General features: G+C 43.0%; 2 protein-coding genes across 5 annotated transcripts in view; both read right to left on the bottom strand.

Annotated features, from left to right (window-relative positions):
• Window positions 1–9,789, bottom strand: part of ttc12 (tetratricopeptide repeat domain 12) — a 68,454-nt gene extending 58,665 nt beyond the window's left edge. The window contains exons 1-2 of the mRNA XM_043676553.1: window positions 9,761–9,789; window positions 8,142–8,365 (exon numbers count right to left, since the gene is read on the bottom strand). Coding sequence (XP_043532488.1) covers window positions 8,142–8,150 — 9 coding nt within the window. The 5' untranslated portion in view covers window positions 8,151–8,365; window positions 9,761–9,789. The remainder of the gene's footprint in view (window positions 1–8,141; window positions 8,366–9,760) is intronic.
• A 14,420-nt stretch (window positions 9,790–24,209) lies between these two features.
• Window positions 24,210–27,850, bottom strand: part of usp28 (ubiquitin specific peptidase 28) — a 90,452-nt gene continuing 86,811 nt past the window's right edge. For all 4 annotated transcript variants that reach the window (XM_043676543.1, XM_043676544.1, XM_043676542.1 and 1 more), the window contains one exon: window positions 24,210–24,643. In XM_043676543.1, coding sequence (XP_043532478.1) covers window positions 24,468–24,643 — 176 coding nt within the window. In that variant the 3' untranslated portion in view covers window positions 24,210–24,467. The remainder of the gene's footprint in view (window positions 24,644–27,850) is intronic.

Raw genomic sequence — 27,850 nt, 5'->3', positions numbered from 1 at the left:
CTTCCAAAATGGGCAACCTCACACTTGGCAGGGTTGAACTCCATCTGCCATTCCTCAGCCCTGCTCTGCATCATATCTAAGTCCCTTTGCAGCTGACAACAGCCCTCCTCACTGTCCACTACTCCACCTATCTTCGTATCATCTGCAAATTTACTGACCCATCCTTCGACTCCCTCATCTAAGTCATTAATAAAAATTACAAACAGCGGAGGACCCAGAACTGATCCCTGCGGAACTCGACTTGTAACTGGGCTCCAGGCTGAATATTTACCATCTACCACCACTCTCTGACTTCGACTGGTTAGCCAGTTTTCTATCCAATTGGCCAAATTTCCCTCTATCCCATGCCTCCTGACTTTCCGCATAAGCCTACCATGGGGAACCTTATCAAATGCCTTACTAGAATCCATGTACACTACATCCACTGCTCTACCCTCATCCACATGCTTGGTCACCTCCTCGAAGAATTCAATAAGACTTGTAAGGTAAGACCTACCCTTCACAAATCCGTGCTGGCTGTCCCTAATCAAGCAGTGTCTTTCCAGATACTCATAAATCCTATCCCTCAGTACCCTTTCCATTACTTTGCCTACCACAGAAGTAAGACTAACAGGCCTGTAATTCCCGGGGTTATCCCTATTCCCTTTTTTGAACAGGGGCACAACATTCGCTACTCTCCAGTCCCCTGGTACCACCCCCTTTGCCAGTGAAGACGAGAAGATCATTGCCAACGGTACTGCAATTTCTTCTCTTGCTTCCCACATAATCCTAGGATATATCCCGTCAGGCCTGGGGGACTTGTCTATCCTCAAGTTGTTCAAAATGTCCAACACATCTTCCTTCCTAACAGGTATCTCTTCTAGCTTACCAGTCCATTTCACACTCTCCTCTTCTACAATAGGGTCCCTCTCGTTCGTAAATACTGAAGGGAAGTACTTGTTCAAGACCTCTCCTATCTCTTCCGACTCAATACATAGTCTCCCACTACTGTCCTTGATCGGACCTACCCTCGTTCTCGTCATTCTCAGGTTTCTCACATACGCATAAAATGCCTTGGGGTTATCCTTGATCCTATCCGCCAACGATTTTTCATGCCCTCTCTTAGCTCTCCTACTCCCTTTCTTCAGGTCCCTTCTGGCTATCCTGTATCCCTCCACTGCTCTGTCTGAATCCTGTTTCCTCAACCTTATGTAAGCCTCCTTCTTCCTCTTTACCAGACATTCAACCTCTCTCGTCAACCAAGGCTCCCTCACACGACCATTTCTTTCCTGCCTGGTAGGTACATACATATCATGGACACGTCGTATTTGCTCTTTGAAAAAGTTCCACATTTCCTCCACATCCTTCCCTGACAGCCTATGCTCCCAACGTATGCTCCTCAAATCCTGCCTTACAGCATCGTAATTTCCCTTCCCCCAATTATAAAATCTACCTTGTTGTGTGCACCTATCTCTCTCCATAACCAAGGTGAAAGTCACAGAATTGTGGTCACCATCACCAAAATGTTCACCCATTAACAAGCCCACCACTTGTCCCGGTTCATTACCGAGTACCAAATCCAATATGGCCTCCCCTCTGGTTGGACAATCTACATACTGCGTTAGAAAAGCTTCCTGGACACACTGCACAAACACCGCCCCATCCAATCTACTTGATCTAAAGAGCTTCCAATCAATATTTGGAATTAGAACATGGTTGTTCTGTTCTTTTTTTGGTATTTCATCTTTTAAGTCTAAAAGTCATAGAGATGTACAGCATGGAAACAGACCCTTCAGTCCAGCCTGTCCACGCCGACCAGATATCCCAACCCAATCTAGTCCCACCTGCCAGCACCCGGCCCATATCCCTCCAAACCCTTCCTATTCATATACCCATCCAAATGCCTCGTAAATGTTGCAATTGTACCAGCCTCTACCACTTCCTCTGGCAGCTCATTCCATACACTTACTACCCTTTGTGTGAAAAAGTTGCCCCTTAGGTGTCTTTTATATCTTTCCCCTCTCATCCTAAACCTATGCCCTCTAGTTCTGGACTCCCCGACCCCAGGGAAAAATACTTTGTCTTTACTCTATCCATGCCCCTCATAATTTTGTAAACCTCCATAAGGTCACCCCTCAGCCTCCAACGCTCCAGGGAAAACAGCCCCAGCCTGTTCAGCCTCTCCCTGTAGCTCAAATCCTCCAACCTTGGCAACATCCTTGTAAATCTGAACCCTTTCAAGTTTCACAACATCTTTCCAATAGGAAGGAGACCAGAATTGCACGCAATATTCCAACAGTGGCCTAACCAATGCACTGTACAGCCACAACATGACCTCCCAACACCTGTCCTCAATACTCTGGCTAATAAAGGAAAGCATACCAAACACCTTCTTCACTACCCTATTTACCTGCCATTCCACTTTCAAGGAGCTATGAACCTGCACTCCAAGGTCTCTTTGTTCAGCAACACTCCCTAGGACCTTACCATTAAGTGTATAAGTCCTGCTAAGATTTGCTTTCTCAAAATGCAGCTCCTCGCATTTATCTGAATTAAACTCCATCTGCCACTTCTCTGCCCATTGGCCCATTTGGTCCAGATTCCGTTGTAATCTGAGGTCACCCTCTTCGCTATCCACTACACCTCCAATTTTGGTGTCAGCTGCAAACTTACTAACTGTACCTCTTATACTCGCATCCAAATCATTTATGTAAATGACAAAAAGTAGAGGACCCAGCACCGATCCTTGTGGCACTCCACTAGTCACAGGCCTCCAGTCTGAAAAACAACCCTTCACCACCACCCTCTATCTACTACCTTTGAGCCAGTTCTGTATCCAAATGGCTAGTTCTCCCTGTATTCCATGAGATTGAACCTTGCTAATCAGTCTCCCATGGGGAATCTTGTCATACGCCTTACTGAAGTCCATATAGATCACATCTAATGCTCTGCCCTCATCAATCCTCTTTGTTACTTCATCAAAAAACTCGATCAAGTTTGTGAGACATGATTTCCCATGCACAAAGCTATGTTGACTATCCCGAATCAGTCCTTGCCTTTCCAAATACATGTACATCCTGTCCCTCAAGATTCCCTCCAACAACTTGCCCACAACTGAGGTCAGGCTCACCGGTCTATAGTTCCCTGGCTTGTCCTTACCGCCCTTCTTAAACAGTGGCACCACATTAGCCAACCTCCAGTCTTCCGGCACCTCACCTGTGACTACCGATGATACAAATATCTCAGCAAGAAGCCCAAAAACCACTTCCCTAGCTTCCCACAGAGTTCTCGGGTACACCTGATGAGGTCCTGGGGATTTATTCACCTTCATGCGTTTCAAGACATCCAGCACTTCCTTCTCTGTAATTTGGACATTTTGCAAGGTGTCATCATCTATTTCCCTGCAGTCTATATCTTCCATATCCTTTTCCACAGCAAATACTGATGCTAAATACTCGTTTAGTATCTCTCTCATTTTCTGCAGCTCCACACAAAGGCCACCTTGCTGATCTTTGAGGGGCCTATTCTCTCCCTAGTTACCCTATTGTCCTTAATGTATTTGTAAAAACCCTTTGGATTCGCCTTAATTCTATTTGCCAAAGCTACCTCATGTCCCCCTTTTTGCCCTCCTGACTTCCCTCTTAATTCCCTCCTGATTGCTCCTACTGCCTTTATACTCTTCTAAGGATTCACTCGATCTATCCTGTCTATACTCTACATATGCTTCCTTTTTTTGCTTAACCAAACCCTCAATTGTTACCCTTTTGTTACCCTTAATCCGCTTACCTAAGAACTAATTGTTGCCTGCATTTGAATTTTTAACTGACTGCTGTGACCTGAACAGCTTTCAGAGGAGGTAGTAACATTCAACAGCTAGTGATTAATAATATTGGAAGAGTGAGTGGTCAAGGCCTGAGGGAGTGGGATTAATTGGTTAGTTCTTTCAAAGAGTGAGTGTCATCACAATGGGCTTTCTTTTTATTCTTTCACAGGATGAGGGTGTCACTGTCTAGGCCAGCATTTATTGCGCATCCCTAATTGCCCAGAGGGTAGTTGAGAGTTAACCACATTGCTGAGAGTCTGGAGTCGCATGTTGGCCAAACCAGGTAATGACGGCAGTTTCCTTCCCTAAAGGATATTAATGAACCAGATGGGCTTTTCTAATGGTCATCATTAGACTCTTAATTCCAGATTTTTTAACAATTGAATTCAAATTCTACCATCTGCTACAGCAGGATTTGAACATGGGTCCCCATAACATTATCTGCATTAATAGTCCAATGATACTACCATTAGGTCATTGCCACCCCTAATGTGGTGAAGTCGAGAAGGAGGGGGAGTTGTTAAACTTAAACAGCAATACAAAATCAGTTGAAATAAATGTCCTTTCCTGGTGCTGGAGATTCTAATGGCCATTATCTGTGCTGTCTCATTCAATCGTTCCCATCGCTTTCAGTGCCAATTTCTGCCCAAAATTGTACAGCCAACAAGGAACAGGAAACATGCTCATTTCATCTCATCTTTGGTCCAAGGATGCCAGGAATGTCCCCCTTTATCATCCACTCCAGCCGAAGTTAGTAAACGCAAGGATCTTCCCTTCTTCAACACAATCCATTTACCCACCAAGGTATCACCAAACATTGATAATTCTCACTGCCATGTTAGGAGGAATGGAATCACTAGATGGGGCCTTTCTAGTTTGCCTGCTACCATTATATTATTTACATGTTACAAAGTGCAGTTGATGATTAGTCTGTCTCCATCAAGGAGTCTACAACAGAGGCAAGCATGAGGTGAGAAAGAAAGATTCAGTGATGACAAACTTTGGGAATTGATTAATTTTGCCTCACACCCTGTATTTCTGAAATGTTAAGTTCTTGAACTTACACTGAAGCAACTCAAATTTCAAGGTCCAAGTTAAGGGAAGGAGAACTGCCATCTGGACAATTATGGAAGCTTAATAAGTGCTGACCGAATAAATGCTGAGATAGAATGGTGGCTCAGTGATTAGCACTGCTGCCTCACAGTACTAGGGTCCTGGGTTTGATTCCATCTTTGGGTGACTGTCTGTGGGGAGTCTGCACATTCTCCCCGTGTCTGCATGGGTTTCCGCTGGGTTCTCCAATTTCCACCCACAGTCAAAAAGTGTGGCGCTGGAAAAGCTCAGCTGGTCAGGCAGCATCCGAGGAGCAAGAAAACTGACGTTTCGGGGAATAAGCCCTTCGTCAGGAATGAAGCTTGTGGGCCAAGAGGGCTGAGAGTTAAGTGGGAGGGGGGAGAGGGATGGGGTTGGGGCTGGGGGGGAGGTAGCTGGGAATGCAATAGGTAGATGAAGGTGGGGGTGGATATGATAAATCGGAGAGGAGGGTGGAGCCGATAACTGGGAAGAGAGATGGACAGGTAGGATGGGTCAAGGGGCGGTGCCGAGTTGGAAGGTTGGGTCTGGGATAAGGTGGGGGGGGAGGGGAAATGAGGAAACTGGTGAAATCCACATTGTGGTTTTCTCTCTCTCACCCACTGCAAGATCTCGGTGAGTCTCTCTCTCTCTCCCACTGCAAGATCTCAGTGAGAGACACTGCAAAATCTCAGTGAGTCTCTGTCTCTCACTGCAACCACGGTGGCTCAGTGTTCAGCACTGCTGGTGATAACTCACAGTGCCAGGGACCTGGGTTTGATTCCAGACTCAGACGACTGTGTGGAGTTTGCACATTCTCCCTGTGTCTGCGTGGGTTTCCTCCGGGTGCTCTGCTTTCCTCCCACAGTCCAAAGATGTGCAGGTCAGGTGAATTGGCCATGCTAAATTGCCCGTAGTGTTAGGTGCATTAGTCAGGCATAAATGCAAGGTCTGGGTGCATTACTCTTTGGAGGGTTGGTGTCGACTTGTTGAGCCAAAGGGCCTGTTGCCATACTGTAGCTAATCTAATCTGACCTATTGGCACCACCTGCTTCTCTGTCTTATCACTTTCACTCCCACCTTCACCTACCTATCGTATTCCCAGCAGCCTGCCCCCTCCCATTTATCTTTCAGCCCTTTGGCCCACAAGCCTCATTCCTAATGAAGGGCTTATGCCCGAAACGTCGATTCTCCTGTTCCTCAGATGTTGCCTGACCTTCTATGCTTTTCCAGCACCACATTTTTCAACTCTGATCTCCAGCATCTGCAGTCCTCATGTTTACCTCCAATAGTTCAAAGATGCGCAGGTTAGGATGGATTGGCCATGCTAAATTACCCCATAGTGTCCAAGGATAGCTGGGTTAGTCATGGGAAATGCAAGGGTGGGTGGGTTTGGGAGGGATGCTCTTTGGAGGGTTGGCATGAATAGTCTGCTTCCACCCTGTAGAGATTTGATGATTCTAGATCATAGCCCCAAACCCTGTAAACAAATTTTTAAACTATCAACTATCCCTGTCCTTTTACCAAGTGATATGTGTGTGTGACTTGATACAACTTTTTAAAAAAATCTTAGTTGCTCTACCAAAGCACTCTTTAAGCACTCATAGATCCGTGAAATTTAGGATCTATCTTGGAAAATGAAAAGAGTCAATGAACGGGCGGCACGGTGGCACAGTGGTTAGCACTGCTGCCTCACAGCGTCAGAGACCCGGGTTCAATTCCCGCCTCAGGCGACTGACTGTGTGGAGTTTGTACATTCTCCCCGTGTCTGCGTGGGTTTCCTCCGGGTGCTCCGGTTTCCTCCCACAATCCAAAAGATGTGCAGGTCAGGTGAATTGGCCAAGCTAAATTGCCCGTAGTGTTAGGTAAGGTGTAAATGTAGGGGTCGGGGTATGGGTGGGTTGCGCTTCGGCGGGGCGGTGTGGACTTGTTGGGCCGAAAGGCCTGTTTCCACACTGTAAGTAATCTAATCTAATCTAAAACGGGCAAACATTCAGAAGGAGTTCGGAAATCTGTTTACTCGAAATGCAAAAACATCATAATCTACAATTAATTTCAGATGGCACAACTGTATCTTCTAAATTGATCCTATTCTATCACCCTTGAACTACCCTTCATCTTCCTGGGAAGAAAGGGGAGTACTGACTCCAAGCAGCATGCCATCTGATACACAAAGGACACCCTGTGAAGGTGGTATGATTCCTTTCTTCCTGTTCTACAAAATAGACAGTCTGCCCATTCCCAAAACACTCCCAATCTATCTGTTGGCCAACTGAGTTTTTAACAAGTTCAACTGAGCATCAATTATTTATTTACTTAAGGTGGGCAGGCTGCTAATTTTTGCACCCCCTCACGCGATATTACAGGGGTGAACTGGAAGGTGGGCAGGCAGGTCATGGTCCAGCATCTGATCAGTACCATGTATCCACTGGCTAAAAATGTACCCATGGTGGGCATCTGGTACCCAGCCCTAAGAAATTATGAAGAGCTGGATTTCTGGAAACAGTGAACTCGATTAGGAGACAGTGTCGGAGAGCCAAGCTAATCCTGCTGGGTCATGATGAGATCTCCAGAGATATAAAGCAAATAAAACAAAGAGTGTTCTGTGTTTCATCAGCTACTCATCATTAATTATGTGTGATTGGCAACAATTAAACAGTCATGCAGCATAGAAATAGATGCTTCGGTCCAATCAGTCCTTGCTGAACATGATCCCAAACTCAACTAGTCCCACTTGCCCACTCCTGGCCCATATCCCTCCAAACCGTTCCTATTCACATATTCATCCAAATGTCTTTTAAACGTTGCAATTGCACCCACCTCCACCACTTCCTCAGGAAGTTCATTCCACATGCGAAATATCCTCTGTGTAAAAACAAAATGGCTCTCATGTCTTCTTTTAAATTTCTCTCCTCTCACCTTAAAAATGTGGCCCCTGGTCTTGAAATCCCCCATTCTAGGGAAAGGACAACTACCATTAATGCTGTCTATACCCCTCATTGTTTCATAAACTTCTATAAGGTCACCTCTCAACCTCCGACATTCCAGTGAAAACAGTCCCAGCCTATCCAGCCTTTTATTATAACTCAAACCTTCCATACCCGGCAAGATACTGGTAAATTCCTCTGAATCCTCTCCACCTTAATAATATCCTTCCTATAACTGGGCGGCCGGAACTGGGCACGATACTCTTGAAGAGGCCTCACCAACATCCTGACCAACTTCGACATGACATCTCAACTTGCAATTATTTTCATCTTTTGCTTACCAAAAGCATTGGTTGAAAGAATGATTGAGAAAATAAATCTCCGATAAGGTCCCAGTAAGTGAGCCAGAATATTCACAGTTCAGAAAGAAAAGGAAGTTTTCAACCATCAGCAATCGATTCATCGATTTCTACAATCAAATTCCAGTTGCTTTCCTGAGTATTTTTGTTGAATTCTGCAGCAACTAGGCTTCCAAAAGTAACAAAATACTGCAGATGCTGAAGATCTGAAATAAAAGCAGAAAATGTTGGTGAAATTCTGCAGGTCTGGCCAGCGTTTGTGGAGAGAGAAACGGTGAATAGGTGGAATCCTTTTCAGCCAGAAGGTTTTTGAGCCCTGGGACCATAAGCCGACACTGTAAAGGTGTTTGATGCCTGTTCACTTTGGTGACATTCCCAGAGGATTAACAAAACAATCAGACACACTGTCATTTGGATGAGGCATTGAACTGAGGTCCTATCAGCCGTAACAGGCGAATGGGTAACATAGTATGGTACTATTCAAAGAAGAACACATTCTCTTCTGTGGCCTGAACAATCTTTATCCATCGATCACCAGTGCAATAGATGATTTAATCTTTTTTTTAAATGACTGCTTGCTCAAGTTCTAATTTACCTCAGTGATTGCACTTCAGACTTCATTGGCTTTGGGATGTGAAAATCAGTACATATCTGCAATTCTGTGCCTGACTAGCTCAGTTGGTAAGGCATGAGATCTTTATTTTCAGAGTCATGAGATTCAGCCTTATGTTGGGTGCCATAATTGTGGCTCAGTGTTAGTGACCCTCCCCCTAGGTCAGGAAAGTCTGGATTTAAGTCCCACCTGCCCAATTCCTGAACTGGTCTATAAATATGTTTATTCATTTATTTATATCTTATATTTAGTGTTGTGTTCTCTGTTGGTTTCAAAAATAATGTCCCCTGTGCTTGTTAACCCTCACTGGTTCCCAGCCTGTCAATGTTGCCATTTTAAAGCCCTCAACATTTCAAACCCTTCCATGCTGTCACTCTTCCCCATCTGTGTAACCTTCCTTGAGGCCTACAAGCCTTTGAGATCTCTGTGCTCCTCAAATCTTAGCATTTTATGGGACTCTGATCTTCATCGGTCCACCATTCGCAACTGTACCTTCACTTTGTGACTCTATGCGATCGTTTCTTCGGCATCACGATGGGTTCGGCCCAAGTTCCAACTGGGGGGAGGGGGTCGGTCCGAGAGCTGTGAAATGGACCAACTGAATGTTCTCTTAAGTTATGTCTCTCTTTTCAAATTTCTTTTTCTTCATTATATTATTATGGAAGGACTGTTATTTTGAACTTTTTGTCTCTATTTTTCTAAGTCATTACTATGATTTTGTACTTTTAAAGGTCTGTATTGCTGGTCATTTTATATCTTTACTTTTTAATATTTCTTCCTAAGAATTTGTACTCAAGAATCTAAGTGGCAACACAACTGGTGACTTGTAATCTTTTCACTATCCTCATGTGAGTACATGTGACAATAAGCCCGATCCGATTCGATTCAATTCAATTCAATTCAATTCATTTGCCCTCATCCTCCTCTGTGGAAACCTTTCCCTGGAATCTGTCTGCTTCCATTCTTTAAAATGATCCTTCAAACATACCTCTTTGCTATTGGTCATCTGCCCTGATTTCTCCTTCTGCAGTTCAGTGACAAAGTAGTAGAATGTATTTTACCAATTATTCATTAAGCACCTGGGGCCATTTTATGATGATATAGCAAGTAATTAAGTGTGCAGTTGGACTTAATTGATTAATCAATTGACTGAGTAGATATGAAGAGATAGCTGGTGGGACTGGAGTATGGGAAGACCTGCAAGACTGTGCAGTTAATAAACTCTATCCACAAAGAAAGATGTCTCGGTTTCAGTTTCACTGGCTGATTGGATCTATAGTGACGTTGTACAATGGTAAATGTGCTGTATCGAAATTAAGTTGTTGGTGCTGATTAATTACTGATCAACAGAGGAGTCAAGGGATATTAGGGAGAGACTGGAAAGTAAAGTTGAAGCCACAAACGGACCAGCCACAATCGTATCCAATGGTGGAACAAACTTGAGTGGCCGAATAGCCTACTCCTGTTCCTAATTCTCAAGTTCCTCTTGGTTTAGGGTGAATATTGAGGAGACTGGACGGCAGGTAGTAGCTGTAGAAATGTATAAGACTCAACCTTCAGAACATGAGGAAAGATTGTGGGAAAAGAAGGAAAGTTCGACTGCTGCTAAGAGAAATTAACTTGCAAAACCCTCAAAATGTTCAATGAAGCCTGTATTCGACCTGTCATGTTAGCTCTAGAAATACCAGTGATGTAGAGATGAATTAGTCTTTCAGTACATAAGCTGAAGATAACTGAATGTACTGAAACCACTCTCCATGGTCAATGTAACCCGTGACTGCACCTTGACCTTCCAGCGACTCTAATATTCTAACATCTGTTGACCCAGGAAGAGTTTTGGTACAGACTGCATCAAAAAGCAAAAATGTCCAGTATGTTTTTTTCTCAACTCCCCATGCAGGGATTGGCATCGGTCCTGGGGGAGCTTCCTGTGTTACACAGATGGAAGCATTAAAACAGCTAAACTATAATGTGGTAGTGCACTGCTAAGGTAGAGTCATGTTAGACCTAGCCACTTCTCGCAAGGCTACAGCATCCAAATTGCTGAAATTAGTCTTATCCTGAAATTAACTGCTAGGGCCAGTGTGTCAGCAGATTGGTAATTGCTTGCAATTCTCAACTTCTTCCCAACAGAAGTAACCAGCAGGTAATTACTTCTTTTCACATTAAATGCGCTGCATTTTGTGACAAGTATATATGAAATGCATTGGTGTGGCTCAGATGGTAGCACTCTCATTTTAGAGACTCCAGTCCAAGGATATAGGCTGACTCTCCCTGTGCATACCAATGGGTTGCTGCAATGTTGGAGATGCCCTCCTGTGGGTGAGCCAAAGCCCCTTTCATGTAGGTGAACATGAAATAATTCATGATCTTATCTCAAAAAAAGGATCAGTGAAATTCCTCCTATTGTTCTGGCCAATATTTACCCTTCAACCAAAATTCCAAACCGTTGCAAAAGATTAAGCGGTCGTTACTCTATCTATACTTCTCATTGCCACGGAAAGGCTGCCAACATCATCAAAGACCCGCCCCAGCCTGGTAATGTTCTCTTCCAACCTCTTCCATCAGGCAGAAAGTACAGAAGCTTGAACACATGCACCTGTAGGATTAAGAACAGCTTCCTCCCTGCTGTTATTAGATAGCTGAATGGACCTCTCCAACTTAAAATCTAAAATTGATCTTGCTTTGCACACCTCCTGTGCAGCTGTAACCCTGTATGTCTCGCTCTGTCTAAGCACCCTATGTTTGTCCTTGTTTGCTATGACCTGCCCGCACTGCTCACAAAACAAAGCTTTTCACTGTACTTAAGTACATGTGACAACAATAAATCAAATCAAATCATTATTGCGCTCCTGTTTCTGGGAGTTTGCTGTGCTCAAGTTGATTTCCATAATTTCTACCTCACAATAATGACTATCCTTCAAAAAGTGCTTCATTGGATGTGAAGCACTTTGTGATATCCTGAAGGTTATGGAAGTTATGTATAAATGCAAGTATTTTTAAAAACTTTTTGTCAGATAAATGTTCATTCAAGAATAGAGAAACATGAAAGTGGAACAGACAATGGAAATTTTGCGCAGTCCCAAAATTTAAACAGGTAGCAGCACTAAATTCCATCTCTGATAAGCTGCGAAGTATCAAACTTACGATTCAGAGCTACCCAACAGTAATGTGGACTTTGACAAGGCTCCAAGGGAAATTGAAGGACATGCAACATTTTACCAAAGAGTCAGTGGCTATTGGAAAGACATTGGGTTGCTAACTCTTGTTGGATGTATTCCTGGAGGTTTCATTATAGTTTCTAACCATCCTGTTCCCATACTCTGTCCGCACTGATTTACCAGCATGTCCATCCCCAGTGGTCTGGCTCCCACTCCCACTAGCGGTGGATAGACTTCTATTGAATGACCACTAACAGCCAGGCAAACAGGTCCAGTGATTTTGTCATGATCAAGTTAGAACTTTTTTAGAAAATGCCCCCAAAGGTGTCAATATTTTTTGCTTCATATCTTATACTTTCTTATCCCTCCAGGATATCCCATGCAGGGAGGGTCCAGGGTGTTGATTCGCAATTCCTCGGAGACTCCAGTCAATCCTGCAGGATTGCTTCTTCAGAGAGAGGTGTAAATTCAAGATAAGAGTCACAGCAAAAATGGCTGCGAGGAGATAAATCAGAAAATAGTTTAAAACACTTCCTTTCTTTAAAAAAAACAACACATTTCTCTGCCGTGATGCCTTTCACTCACTTGAACCCCAAACTCAACAAGAAAGGGGGAAAGAGGAAGGCTTCTGACAATGAGACTCTGATTGAGAATGTCCTGAGACAAGCCACTTGATCCGACACTGGACCTTTACTGGAATGTCTGGAGAAACCCAAGCGGAGCAGCCTGTGTTGTCATTCCCCACTCCCCCATTCCCTCTCTCCCCATCCCAAAATATTCCAGGGTGATCATTGGAATTGAGCTGCTTCCTCAGGATGCATTCTCTCCCCCTTTCAGGATCCTCTTCACTCCACCTTCAGACAAGCTAATACTGGGCAAGAGGATTGGGCAAGAAGGGTGTGGCCATATCCTCTGGACCTCACAAGGCTGGGAGGTGATCTCATTCAGACTCTCCCAAAAAGGATATTGAACAAAGGTTGGGGAGTGGGGAGCGATCCTAATCTCTGGATAAGACTGGGACAGCATGGATCGGGTAGATGGGAAGGAATTTTTCCCCTTGGAGAGATCAATGAGTGGGTCATTGGCTTAAGGTAAAGGTCAAAAACTTTAGAAGAAAGTCTTTTTCACCCAGAGGCTGGTGGAATCTGAAACTCACTGCCTGTAAGGGTGGTAAAATAGACAGGCAGAAGGCTGGAAGGTCACAGCAAGCCAGGCAGCATCAGGAAGTGGAGAAGTCAATGTTCAGGTGTAACCTTTCTGTAACGGTGGTACAGGCAGACACTCTCATAACATTTCAGACGTATTTACATGTGCCCATGTGTCGCCAAGGTAGACTAGGGGCTGTGGGTCAAGTGCTAGAAATGGGATTTGAATCGTTAGGTGATTGTTTTTGACTGTGCTGACACAGTGGTGCAAAGGGCCTTTTTCTGTGCTGTAAATCTCTACACAACCAAAATCTCTACTTATTATCCAGCAGTGATAGAACGAGCATTTGTGAGAAGCCGTCAGGCAAATTTATAGCACCTATATTTCAATTTATTCCAATGCTGTGCTCACACATTAATTCTTTACTACTCCTCAAAATGGTTCTCTCAGTGTTTTGAAGTATTGTATTACAGGGAGACAGTCTACCAATCTCTGATATCAGACAGTAGTGATCAGATCCAGGTGGACCATGTTGACTCCGCGATTCTTGATTGGGGTTGTTAACCTGGGTCAACCTGGGGAAGTGATGACCGAGCGGTATTATCACTGGACTGTTAGTCCAGCGTATTATCACTGGAACTGTTAATCCAGCCGTATTATACTGGATTGTTAATCCAGAGACCCAGATAATGTTCTGGGGACCAGGGTTTGAATCCTGCCGTGGCAGATGGTGGAATTTGAATTCAATAAGTATCTGGAATTAAGAGTCTAATGATGACCATGAATCGATTGTTGAAAAAAACCCATCTGGTTCAATAATGCCCTTTAGGGAAGGAAACTGCCATCCTGACCTGGTCTGGCCTGTATGTGACTCAAGACCCACAGCAATGGGGTCGATTCTTAACTGCCCTCTGGGTATTTAGAGATGAGCAATAAATGGTGCCTAGTCAGTGATGATTTTTTTTAAAAATCAGGAAGTCCTGGCTGACTAATATAAACAGGGGACTGACTTTAAGCCTGCTGACCACAGCTAGTGTTACTGTATACATGTAAATAAAGGGTGATTTGGTGTTGGGATACTGGTCTCTGCGCAGCTATTTCACAAAGATAGAAGTAATTTACAATAAGTGGAAAGCATGATGGAACAGACAGCAACATTTGTGCTTCTGTCATTTCTCTCTGGTTTGATAAATGAAACATCTTTAATGGGCCTTTCAACAATATCTAAAATCGTTACATCACCCTGTAAACGTGGCTCCATGCAACAATCCTGACCCCTACTGGTCAACCATGGGATTGTCTCTTAAATGATATTTCTCATCATTGTACTTAGCCACAGCTTGACTTTAAACGATTTCTCAAAGCATCCCTGAAGAGGTAACTAATGAAAATCCCTTACTCTTGACTAATCAAAATGAGAAGGTTCACTCAGGAGCGCATTGAATGCCTTGAGAAAATTGTATTCTTTAGCTTATATTTCCAATGCTTGCCTTCCCAACCAAAATGCATCATTTCTTAGTTCTACGTGTTAAAGTTCATCAACCACTTATCTCGCCATGTCACCAAAGTGTCGATGTCCTGAAAAGTCTAACAGTGGTGGATACAGTTTACAACAATACATCTAAGATTTGTGTCATTGACAAAGTTTAAAATTGCGCCCTGCACAAACCGACTTACGGAAACATTCACATTCAACATGTTCATTGCGTTCTCCAGGGAGGGAGGTCTGTCATCCCAGCCCGGTTTGGAATGCATGTCTCTCCAGACCCTCATTACTATAGTGATTAGTCATTATAGTAATCAGCCACTAGTGCAAAGTTCAAACCACACTGCAGAAAGTTTGCCAAATATTACTAAATTGTGTTGACTGCTATTTTTGAAAAGGAGACATTATAATAACAGGGGAACCTCGATTATCCAAATGACATGGGCAGGGAGTATTTTGTTTGGATAATCGAATGTTTGGAAAATCGAATGCTGGATAACACAGTTTAGCCTTGTGAACTTGTTCGGATAATCCAAAAATCAGACGATCGAATGTTGGATAATCGAGGTTCATCTGAGGTACTTTTATCTTGAAATTGCTACATCTTAAGCAATGGTACAGTTCAATTGGCAATTCACAACACTGACGGAGAAACTGGATGTGAATAATTTATATACCCTATCAACTTAAAAACAGAAAATGCTGGAGAACCTCAGCAAGTCTGGCAGTGGAGGCAGAGAAACAGAGTTAACATTTCAGGTCTGATATGACTCTTCATGAACATTTATTCAGACCATTATGAACATAAATGTTGAGAGTTTGGAGGTCATGAAAGGGTCTATGTAAGTACAAGCTATTTTTAAATTATAATACATTTTTAGCAGAAAGATAAGGAAGCTATAGTTTAATTTGGTCCCAATTTCTCTATTCTTGACCTCAATTCAAGTTATTGCACATACATTTTGTGAATCAGTTTCTCTTATCCATGACCAACACTCACTTAATTGCGAACTACTCTCTAATCCTCTCGTTTCCTGTACATCTGACCCATCTCAATAAAAAATCTGCTCAGTTCCTATATGCCTTCTCTTCAAATTAATTTCCTCCCAAAACAATTTTTCCTGGTGATATCCCTTCTTGCTTTAAAAGTCTCTGAGAAATCTTTTTGACTGTTTTTACTTTCCAGCTTCTCATTCGAAACAAGAATGACCAACATGGTTATGTCAGCATGCTAATTTATTCCCAGGCGAAGTATGACTTGATTTGAAATTCACTCTTTGCTGCAGAAAGTGTAATTAAATTGTGTTCGCCTCAGGCAAATAAGTGGAGACAGGTCTTACGCTTAAAGTATATCCATTGATAATTTTCATAAGTTAATACCTTGGGGTAAATTTTCACATCTTCTCAAGTACTGTACATTTAAAAGCAGTAATCACTCCACTCAGGCATACATCAATTTGGGGCAGGAGTCTAATGGAAAATTTGTTATGGGCATTAAAGTTTCTTAATCTCCCCTTCACAGGCACATTAATTTGATACCAATGTATTTGGAAGTTTTTTTCCCCAGCAACTGCACCTTGTGCATCATAAAAACCATTAGCACTCAAGTCTTGTTTGCAGTTCTTCAGAATGTCTGTTGTTTCATTTTCAGAATATCTGTTATTCATTTCCAGAAAGTAAAGTGAAGTTGATCCCCCCAGTAATAAAAAAGACACAAAAATTCTGATATACACACTGGAGGTCAACCAGTGACAGCAGAGAGAGATAAGAGAATAATCAGTGAACAGTATTTCAGGTTGACAGTCTCTTATCAGAATTGAGAAATTCTAGAGCTGTAACAGCTTTACTTAGGTGCAGAAGCAAGGAATAGATTCTATTCCCAAGAACCTTGAAGGAGATGGCTGTATAGTTGATGCATCAGTGATCATCCTCAGAAGTTCTATAGATTCTGGAATGATTCCTGCAGATTGGAAGCTAGCAAACCATTATATAAGAAGGGAGTGAGAGAGAAGGTAAGGAACTATACACTTCTGTTTTGAAGGAGCGTCACTGGACCCAAAATATTAACTTTGTTTTTTTCTCCACAGGAGCTGCCAGAATGGCTGAGTTTTTACAGCTATTTCTGGGACAGCACGTTAGCTGCCTCACAACGCTAGAGACCAAAGCATTTCACTCTCAGGCAACTGTGCAAACTCCACACAGACATTCGCCCAGTGTCTACGTGGGTTTCCTCCGGGTGCTCTGGTTTCCTCACACAGACCAAGTACGTGCAGGTTAGGTGGATAGCCATGGGAAATTGCCGATGGTGTCCAGGGATGTGCAGGCTAGGTGGATTAGCCATGGGAAATGCAGGATTGCAGGGTAGAGGGCTGGGTCTGGATGGGATGCTCTTCGGAGGGGTGGTGTGGACTTGACAGGCTGAATGGCTTGCTTCCCCACTGTAGGGATTCTATGATTTCTGTTTCTGAACTTGACATGTTAGCCTCACATCAGCTGTAGGGAAACACCAGAGTATATTAGAAAATATATGATAGTGGACCCTTGGATAATGATGATCTAATTAGGTATGGTCAGCATGGATTTGCAAATGAAATACCACGTTTGATGGACTTCTTGTGATTTTTTTTGAGGATGGTGCTAACAAGATTGATTGATGTAAATAGTGTACTTGGATTTTTAGAGGCTTTTGATAAAATTACTCCATAGGAGGTTGGTTGGAAAATTTAAAATCACATGGGATGGGAGGTAATCTACTAGTACAGATTAATGATTAGCTAACTGCTAGGGAAACAGAGCGGGGGAATAACTGGGTCATTATCCCATTGTTAGGCTATGACTAATGGGACACCACAAGGATCAGTACTTGAGCTTCATCCATTCACAATATAGTTCAATGATTTGGACATAGTGACCAAATGTACAATTTCAAAACTAGCTCATAAATAGCTAAGCAGGAATGAATGTAGCGAGGAAGATGTAAAGCAGTTTCAGGAGGATTTGACAAATTTAGCCATTGGGCAAGAACATAGCAAATGGAATTTAATGTGGAAAATGTGTGGCTATTCACTTTTGTAAGATAAGCAGATGGGCAGGTTATTTCTTAAGTGGTAAGAGGTTAGAAAGTGTAAATGTACAAAAGAACCTGGGTCTCCTTATTAATAAGCAGCTGAAGGCAGGAATAGCAATTTATTAGGAAGGCTAATGATATGTTAGCCTTTGTCGTAAGAGGATTAGAGTACAGAAGTTGTGAAGTCTTGCTTTAATTGTCTAGAAATTCGGTTAGACCATACCTAGAGATGTATGTTCAGTTTTGGTCTCCTTACCTCAGGAAGCATATAGAGGGAACACAATGATATTTCACCAGACTTGTTCCCAGAATGATAGACTATTCTATGAAGAGAGATTGGGAAAATTGGCCCTGTATTTTGAATTTGAAGAAGGAGAAATGATGAAATATTTTATAGGTTTCAATACAAAGAGGTAAAGTCACAGGTAAAACATTTCTCTGGTTGGAGAACAAAGAGGTTGCCACTTCAGACCAAGATGAGGAGAAATTCTTTTTAATCAGAGGGTGTGAATTTGTGTTAATTTGTTGAGGAAATAATGCTTTTGAATCCAGTGTATGAAAGCATGATGTGCCATCAGTGTAGTGAGAATTGAGAGGCTCAAGTGACTCTGGAATTTTCTAACCTAGAGAGGTGTAGCAGCTCAGCCTGGAATTGTATAAGGATCTGAGCACAGTGAAAGAGGAGAGTTAAGAACTGGCTATTACGTGCCCGCTTTGTAGAGAATGAGAGAAGGGAGGTGGGAGCCCCGGCCCAAACTGATGGAGTGATTTGCACCTGATTCCCACTGGCTCCAGTTTTGTCCAGGCTCACTGTTGCCAAACTTGGTCATAGGCTGGCTTGATGTCACACTGAGCTCATCCTTAAGTTTAGCTTTGGACAAAGTTTGAATTGGGGCTAAGTGGCCCTGGTGTGACCCAAACAGTGAGCAGATCATCAGAGAGCAACTACCACTTGATAGCACTGTCAAAAATGTCTTTATTACTTTTACTGAAAGTAAACTTATCGGGTAGCAATTGGCCAGGTCGGATTTGTCATGACCTTTTGAGGACAGCACAATCTCAGATATTTTCAGATTCATCTTGTCCAACAATGGAAATCTGTAAGATACCAGAAAGTGAAGCAAAGTGGGACTACTATATAAAATAGCTTTAAGTCTATGATTGTGGAGCTGCTTCCTCAGCAAATGAGAGATCAATCTGTCAGATGACAGTGGCTGGCACAGTGGTTAGCACTGCTGCCTCACAGCACCAGAGACCCGGGTTCAATTCCCGCCTCAGGCGACTGACTGTGTGGAGTTTGCACGTTCTCCCCGTGTCTGCGTGGGTTTCCTCTGGGTGCTCTGGTTTCCTCCACAGTCCAAAGATGTGCAGGTCAGGTGAATTGGCCATGCTAAATTGCCCGTAGTGTTAGGTAAGGAGTAAATGTAGGGGTATGGGTGAGTTACGCTTCGGCGGGTCAGTGTGGACTTGTTGGGCCGAAGGGCCTGTTTCCACGCTGTAGTGTAATGTAATCTAATGACACTGTTGGGGGCGGGGGGGGAGGGTTGCGGTGGAGAAACAGTAACTGCTGATGCAAATTTATTTGTTGAGGAAATAATGCTTTTGGATCCAGTGTATGAAAACATGATATGTCATCAGTGTAGTGAGAATTTAGAGGCTCAAGTGACTTTGCACCTACGGTTTCTGAACCCTTCAATCACTGGCTATTTACCTCAGCTCATTTCTGGCTCTATTACATTTTTACATTACATTACAGTGTGGAAACAGGCCCTTCGGCCCAACAAGTCCACACCGACCCACCGAAGCGCAACCCCTACATTTACCCCTTACCTAACATTACGGGCAATTTAGCATGGCCAATTCACCTAACCTGCACATCTTTGGACTGTAGGAGGAAACCGGAGCACCCGGAGGAAACCCACGCAGACACGGGGAGAACGTGCAAACTCCACACAGTCAGTCGCCTGAGGCGGGAATTGAACCCGGGTCTCTGGCGCTGTGAGGCAGCAGTGCTAACCACTGTACCACCGTGCCGCCCACTAATTGACTGAGACAAGTTATTATGATTGATTAATGACTTCATTATCGCAAAATACAACTATCACGAGAGCACAAGGTGAAATAGATGGACTTTGGGTTTTCTTCCAGCTATTCCTAAATTCAATTCAAATTTAAAAAAAGTTTAAATGAATGAAAAACAAAGGTTCAAATCTGCTCAATTCCAAGCCACTCTATCAGTCAGCCAGTGAACTTTTCTATAGGTAAAAATGAATTAGGCTTGAGGGACTTCAGTTAATTATAAAATATAAATACTAAAAGCCAGAAAATATTATGGAAAATTAAATGAGAACTGTTGTGTTTGCTATCATTTTTTTGACTGATTTTACAATAACTGAAAATTTTAATAAAAGCAGACTTTATGGTTAAATTTCAGCCTCAGTATCTATCCACTGCTCTAAGCTCACAATGCCCTCTGCTGGAGAAGGTCTGGTTCAGAACAAATGTTTAACAGGAAATAGAGCATTCCTAAGCTCAGGAAAACCACCACTTGACATCTACCTGTACTCGCCTCTAGGATTTGTACATAAGATCAATAAGATCACTTCTTATTCCTCGAAAACCCAGTTGCCTGCTTAACTTCAAAAGACAAACTAACAGGTTGCTGGATCTAATTATTCCAACTTTGGAAACCATGTCTCAGAGTAAACCAGTATAATCCACCAGAAGATCACTAATACCATTTCAGCCACTGTAGAAAATACCTGAAATAAAATATTTTACAAAGATATTTACTTAACAAATATCTTCCACTATTCAGTAATCAGGGAGCAAATTCTGACAATGACCAAAAGACCCTTGCACATGCTGTTTCCATCTTTAGCTAGATGGTAGATGCCTTGTGCGGGATATCTTTTAACTGTAGGCATATCAGCCAACACACAGTGTTTGACAGAAGATCCTACTCTAGTGTGGATAAAGGATGCGGCTGGGAAAAGCACAGAACGTCAAGCAGCATCAGAGAAGGGGAGTCGACTCTGCTCACCAGTCCTGCTGACAGGTTCTGACCTGAAATGTCAACTCCCCTTCTCCTCTGATGCTGCTTGACCTACCGTGCTTTTTCCAGCTCCATTCTTCACCCCTCTGACTCTCCAGCATCTGCAGTCCATACTATCTCCAAGATTCTGCTCCAGTGGCAAACAAGCCTAGATGACTGGGGATCTGCCTACTGTTGCAGCCTGTATTCACCAGTGCAGCTCTTGATATCACATGAATATCTTCAGTATTGAGGACTTGTTTTGGAGTGAACTTTGTCTGGTTGCTCCCCTCTGACTTTAGTGTCATTGGTGGCATGACCAGGAGATGAGAACTGATGGTGTCCATCTCAGTATCAATTGAATACTCAATCCTTTCCACCACAGTAAGGTGGTAATCCATGGAAAGGGCTTTCCTTTTAACTGTGGCAAAGTTCACCAGTAAATATGTGTATTGCTAGCTCAAGCCCTATTACAGTGTCATTTACTCATTTTTTGATGATCAATTAGCTATATCTGGATTCCCAATAAGTCACTCCATTAGTGACCAACATAGTTGATGGGATGTGCTCCATGTAAAGTCACCAAATCAGCAGTACCTCTGGCTTCATAAAGGAGCAGAGCAAGAACAACATCACGAGAATCCCAGTTCACCTTAAAGTCACGCAGCATCCTCACTTGAGCAACTCCTGCTATTTCTTCTGTATTACTCAGTCAACTACAGACATGGCGAACACCATACACTGCACCTTTGCAGTCCATGGTACCCCCCTATCCTCAAAACCTCTGTTAACAACATTCTCAGTTCAGCCTCTTCAATTGAGTTGGGGCCGGAGCTTGCTAAGTAGTTTGCGGATTACACAAAGATTGCCAGTGAAGAAGGTGGTCTTGGGTTAGAGGAAGAGATGGATAAGTTGGTCAGGTGGAGGGAATTTAACCCTGATAAGTGTGAGGTGATCCACTTTGAATACTACCTTGTTACTTCTTCCGATGAATGGCAGGACACTTGGAAGCTCGAAGGATCTTTGTGTAGTTGTTTACAAATCCCTGAAAGTGGCAGGTCAAGTGAATAGGCTAGTTAAAAAGGCCTTGCCCTTATCAGTTGAAGCATAGATTAAAAGAGCAGGGAGTTCATGCTGGAACTGTGCAGAACTTTGATTAGATCACAGCTGGAGTAGTGTGTGCTGTTCTGGGCTCTGCACGATAGGAAGGATGTGATTGAACTGGAGGAAATGCAGAGAAGATTCACCAGGGAGTTACCTGTCACAACATAGGCTCTGTTCATAGTGCTGAAAAGTGGTAGGTTTAATTTAGCTTTGGCTGTACAGATGTGATGGGCCAAAGGGCCTCCTCTGTACTCTATGATTCAACAGCTGCGATAATTTGCTTTCTCTGTAATTGAAGAAGTTATTACAATTATTTCAGGCCAGTAAATATCTTATTCAAATAACCAGCAAACAGCAACTGCATTGTATCATGTTAACTGGATTATTACCATTGCATAGGTGGTTCAGACATCAAACTATCTCAGGTTTTACAGGACAGAGGTATATTACAACATGTTATTAGCTGTCAGAATTTTGCTCTGACGATTGCTCTTTCATTTTTTACCAATTAAAAATATTTTTATTTTCAAAAATAATGCACATCAGGTTGTAAGTTTGCTTGCTGAGCTGGTGGATTTGTTCTCAGACGTTTTGTCACCATACTAGGTAACATCATCAGTGAACCTCCGGTGAAGTGCTGGTGTTCTGTCCCGCTTACTATTTGTGTCCTGGTCTGTTGTGGTGGGTTCTTTTTCTGAGACGTTGGTAAATGGGGTCCAAATCAGTATGCCAATCGATGGAGTTCTGGTTTGAATGCCAGGCCTCTAGGAATTCCTATGCTTCTCTTTGTTTAGCTTGTCCCAGGATGGATGTGCTGTCCCAGTCGAACTGGTGTCCCTCTTTGTCTGCTTGTACGGATACCAGTGATAGTTGGTCATGTCTTTTGGTGGTTAGTTGGTGCTCATGTATCCTGGTGAGTAGTTTCCTGCCAGTCTGTCCAATATAACGTTTATTGCAGTCCTTGCAGGGTATTTTGTATGTAACATTCATTCTGCTGGTTGTTAGTACAGGGTGCTTTAAATTCTTTAGGAATTGTTTCACTGTGGTGGTAGGTCTATGGGCTACTATGATGCCTAGGTACTGAAGTAGTCTGGTCATCCTTTCAGAGATATCTTTAATGTATGGCAGGGTAGCTAGAGTCTCTGGGCATGTTGCGTCTTCTTGTTTAGGTGTGTTCTGCAGGAATCAACAGATTGCACTTATCGGGTAACCATTGTTCCTGAATACGTTGTATGAGTATTTATCCTTGGCTTCTTGTAGCTCCTGGGTGCTGCAGTGTGTTGTGGCTCATTTAAATAATGTCCTGACATGGCTCCGTTTTTGGGTGTTGGGATGATTGCTCCTGCAGTTGAGTAGCTGATCAGTGTGTATGGCTTTCTGTAGATGCTGGTCTGCAGCTCTCCATTGGCTTTTTGTTCTACTGTGATGTCCAGGAAGGGGACTCTGTTATTGTTCTCTTCCTCTTTGGTGAGCTTTATACGGGTAAGGATGTTGTTTATGTGTTTGTGGGTTTCTTCTAATTTGTTGCATGTTGTGATTACAAATGCACATCATCAATAACAGCGTGCAATTATGTAGTGTCCTCAACAATGTCACAAAGCACTTCACAGGAACGTTATCAGAAATATTTGACACTGAGCCACATATGCAGATATTAGGACCAACAAAAGCTCAGGTGATCAAAAGCTCAGGTGATGACGTATGTTTTAATGGGCAGCTTAGAGAAAAGAGAGATAGAGAGAAAGTGGGAGGGAAAGCAAGAGAGGTTTAATAAGTGAGTTCTGTAGCTTATGTGGCTATAGGGTTTTCAGCACACCCACTAACTGTGGAGGCATCAATTACAAGAGCACTGATGACCTGGAGTGGCGTAGGCCTTGAGGTATGTAGGAGGGGAGACTGAGGGGAAGTGGGCAGAGTGTTGTAGAGACGAACCTATGGGTGAGATTTAAAAGCAATGAGAATATCTGCTTCATTAACTTTCGGAAACAGTGGCCTTGTGAAATCAATCAACTGTAACGCACAAGCAAACACTGGCTGATAAAAAGGAACAAAGCGCAGGAGAATGTTCAGTGTGAGGATTTAAGGAAAGATTTCAAAGCATGCTCTGTAGAGCTAGGCACTAGCTAGCTGATTAAGTTAACTCTTTAAATACTGAATACTTATTTACTTCCCAAGACCTCTGAACTGCTGGGTGGGGGCCTGGTAAAAGGCAGTATATGAGGATCATGTACTGGGCTTTACTTCAGAGTGACCATAAGATACAGAAACAGAGGTAGGTCTTTTGATCTATCAAGTTTGCTCTGCAAGTGGAACAGATCAAGTGAATGGCCTATTCCCATTCGCAAGGTTCACCTATCCACTTGTTGTGGTTTGTGTCGGTATAAAAATGTCATGATGTTTTGTTAAAATAACAAAACAAAATATATACAAGCACACCGCTGGGAAATAAAACAGAAGACACATTTATTGCACAACAAATACAAAAGAAGAAGTCACATGAAAATGAAGGCACGCTATATTTCATCGAACCATTACTAGTCTCACCCTCCCACCCCCTGTCCTGATGTAACAGATAACAGTGATTGACAATTTACTGCAGGATCAGTGCTTGAGAAGGGCTTTGGTACATAAAGACTACACAATTCAATGGGTCCAGTGTTTAAAATTCCAGTCTGGCGTTCTTATCTGGTGGAGTAGCTATTTGACTGTAACAGGCGACGTGCTGTGAATTGACTCCATGACTGCAGCAAACCTGTTACACAGGTCATGGGGCGAATTTGGACGAATCTTCGGCGGTTCTCTTAGGATTCGAACCTCAGCAGAACAGTCCAAAAGCCTTGGGAGGAATTCGGTGAGTTTCTCCTGCAGTCGGGCTGTGAAAGAAATTTCAATTTCAGTGCAATGTCAAGCCTTCAGGCATAAAGAGCAGCCCTGTCTTAACAGGACACATTCTTAGAATACCTCCAGAACAATTCACATCCAATAAATTACAAGTCCAGGCAAATAAGTAGATTTTGACCAACCTAGAGGAATAGCTGGTGTTTTTGGTAGAAAGTTTAGCTAAAGGATGAATGTTTGTCAAGACATTAAGACAACGGCTTGTTCCACAGTGCTATATGATCTCGAAAGATCTACTTGAACAACTTCAGCAGGCACAACGTAATGCAATACTCCATGACGACTGCCAAGCAACGTTATCTTGGATTATACATTCCAATCTGCTGGTTTTAGGAGAATATTATCACATCACAAAAGGATTGTAGTAGGACAGATTTTAAGGAACATCTTAGAGAGTCATAGAGATGTACAGCATAGAGACAGACCTGGATGTAGGTTTGCTTGCTGAGCTGGAAGGTTCATTTTCAGACGCTTCATCACCATACTAGGTAACATCTTCAGTGAGCCTCCAGACAGGGGCTCACTGAAGATGTTACCTAGTTTGGTGACGAAATGTCTGAAAACAAACCTTCCAGCTCAGCGAGCAAACATACATCCAGAATCTCAACCTGAGCAACAAATCTTCTCAAAACTCACTAACAGAAACAGATGCTTCGGTCCAACTCATCCTTGCCGACCAGATATCCCAACCTAATCAGGTCCCACCTGCCAGCACCCAGCCCACATCCCTCTAAACCCTTCCTACTCATATACCCATCAAGATGCCTTTAAACGTTGTAACTGTATTAATCTCCTCTGGCAGCTTATTCCATACATGTACCACCCTCAGCGTGAAAAAGTTGTCCCTTAGATCCCTTTTACTTTTTTCCCCTCTTACGCTAAACCTATGTCCTCTAGTTCTGGACTCCTTCACCCCAGGGAAAAGACTTTGTCTATTTACCCTATCCATGCCCCTCATGATTTTATAAAGCTCTATAAGGTCACCCATCAGCCTCCAATGCTCCAAGGAAAACAGTCCCAGCCTATTCAACCTCTCCCAGTAGCTCAAATCCTCCAACACTGGCAACGTCTTTGTAAATCTTTTCTGAACCCTTTCAAGTTTCATAAAAACCTTCCAATGGGAAGGAGACCAGAATTGCTTGCAATATTCCAACAGTGGCCTAACCAATGTCCTATACAGCCGCAACATGACCTCCCAACTCCTGTACTCAATGCTCTGACCAATAAAGGAAAGCATACCAAACGCTGCCTTCACTATCCTATCTACCTGCGACTCCACTTTCAAGGAGCTATGAACCTGCACTCCAAGGTCTCTTTGTTCAGCAACACTCATAGAACATAGGAGAACATAGAAGAATACAGCGCAGTACAGGCCCTTTGGCCCTCGATGTTGCGCCGATCCAAGCCCACCTAACCTATACTAACCCACTATCCTCCATATACCTATCCAATGCCCGCTTAAATGCCCATAAAGAGGGAGAGTCCACCACTGCTACAGGCAGGGCATTCCATGAACTTACGACACGCTGAGTGAAGAACCTACCCCTAACTTCAGTCCTATATAGTGAGAAGGCTCATCGGGGAATGTGCAGAGTTAATTCAACTTTTCAGAAAACAAGACCCACAAAACCTTTCAAATGCACATCATTTCCATCTGGTTTCCAAGAATTTGCATTGCAAAGTATTGTGGTGTAGAACCCCACATGTACACCCTGCAGTTTTGGAATTATCCACCTTTGTGCATGAAATGGAGTTTTAGAACATAAAACAGAAATACAGCGCAGAACAGGCCCTTCAGCCCTCAATGTTGCGCCGACCTGTGAACTATTCTCAGCTCATCTCCCTACACTATCCCATTATCATCCATGTGCTTATCCAAGGATTGTTTAAATGCCCCTAAAGGCAGGTAAGGCATTCCATGCCCTTACCACTCTCTGAGTAAACAACCTGTCTCTGACATCTGTCTTAAATCTATCACCACTCAATTTGTAGTTTTGCAAATTACAAGCTGACATCATCATTCTAGGAAAAAGACTTCTACTGTCTACCCTACCTAATCCTCTGATCATCTTGTATGTGTCTAGCAAATCCCCTCTTAACCTTCTTCTTTCCAATGAGAACAGACCCAAGTCTTTCAGCCTTTCCTCATAAGACCTTCCCTCCAGACCAGGCAACATCCTGGTAAATCTCCTCTGCACCTTTTCCAATGCTTCTACATCCTTCCTGTAATGGGGTGACCAGAGCTGTACACAATATTCCTAGTGTGGCAGCACTAGTTGCAACATGATATTCCCGGCTCGGGTGGCAACTTACAGGGATCTATGCACATGGACTCCAAGATCCCTTTGCACATCCACACTACCAAGAATCTTTCCATTGACCCAGTATTCTGCCTACCTGCTATTCTTCCCAAAGTGCATCACCTCACATTTAGCTGCATTGAGCTCCATTTGCCACCTCTCAACCCAATTCTGCAGATTATCCAAGTCCTCCTGCAACCAGTAATATTCTTCCAAACTGTCCACTACTCCACTGACTTTAGTGTCATCTGCAAACTTACTAACCCATCCACCTATGCCTGCGTCTAAGTCATTTATAAAAATAATGAACAGCTGTGGTCCCAAAACAGATCCTTGTGGCACACCACTAGTAATCAGACTCCAGACTGAATATTTTCCATCAACACCACTCGCTGCCTTCTTTCAGAAAGCAAGTTTCTAATCCAAACTGCTAAATCACCCTCAATTCCATGCCTCTGCATTTTATCCAACAGCCTACCATGTAGAATCTTATCAGAGGCTTTACTGAAGTCCATGTATACCACATCAACTGCCCTACCCTCATCTACATGCTTGGTCACCTTCTCAAAAAACTCAATAAGGTTTGTGAGACACGACCTTGACAAAAACATGTTGACTATCTGAAATCAAATTATTGCTTGCTAGATGATTATAAATCCTATCTCTTATAATTCTTTCCAAAACCTTTCCTACAACAAAAATAAGGCTCACTGATCTATAATTACCTGAGTCATCTCTACTGCCCTTCCTGAACAAGGGCACATTTGCAATCCTCCAATGCTCTGCTACTAAACCTGTAGACAATGACGACTCAAATATCAAACCCTAAGGCTCTGCTATCTCCTCCCTCGCTTCCCAGAGAATCCTCGGATAAATCCCATC

The sequence above is a fragment of the Chiloscyllium plagiosum genome, chromosome 35, assembly GCF_004010195.1.
Source record: "Chiloscyllium plagiosum isolate BGI_BamShark_2017 chromosome 35, ASM401019v2, whole genome shotgun sequence".
Classification (NCBI taxonomy): domain Eukaryota; kingdom Metazoa; phylum Chordata; class Chondrichthyes; order Orectolobiformes; family Hemiscylliidae; genus Chiloscyllium; species Chiloscyllium plagiosum.
Note: the sequence above shows the minus strand (reverse complement) of the source record. Positions and strands in the feature narration are given on the sequence as shown.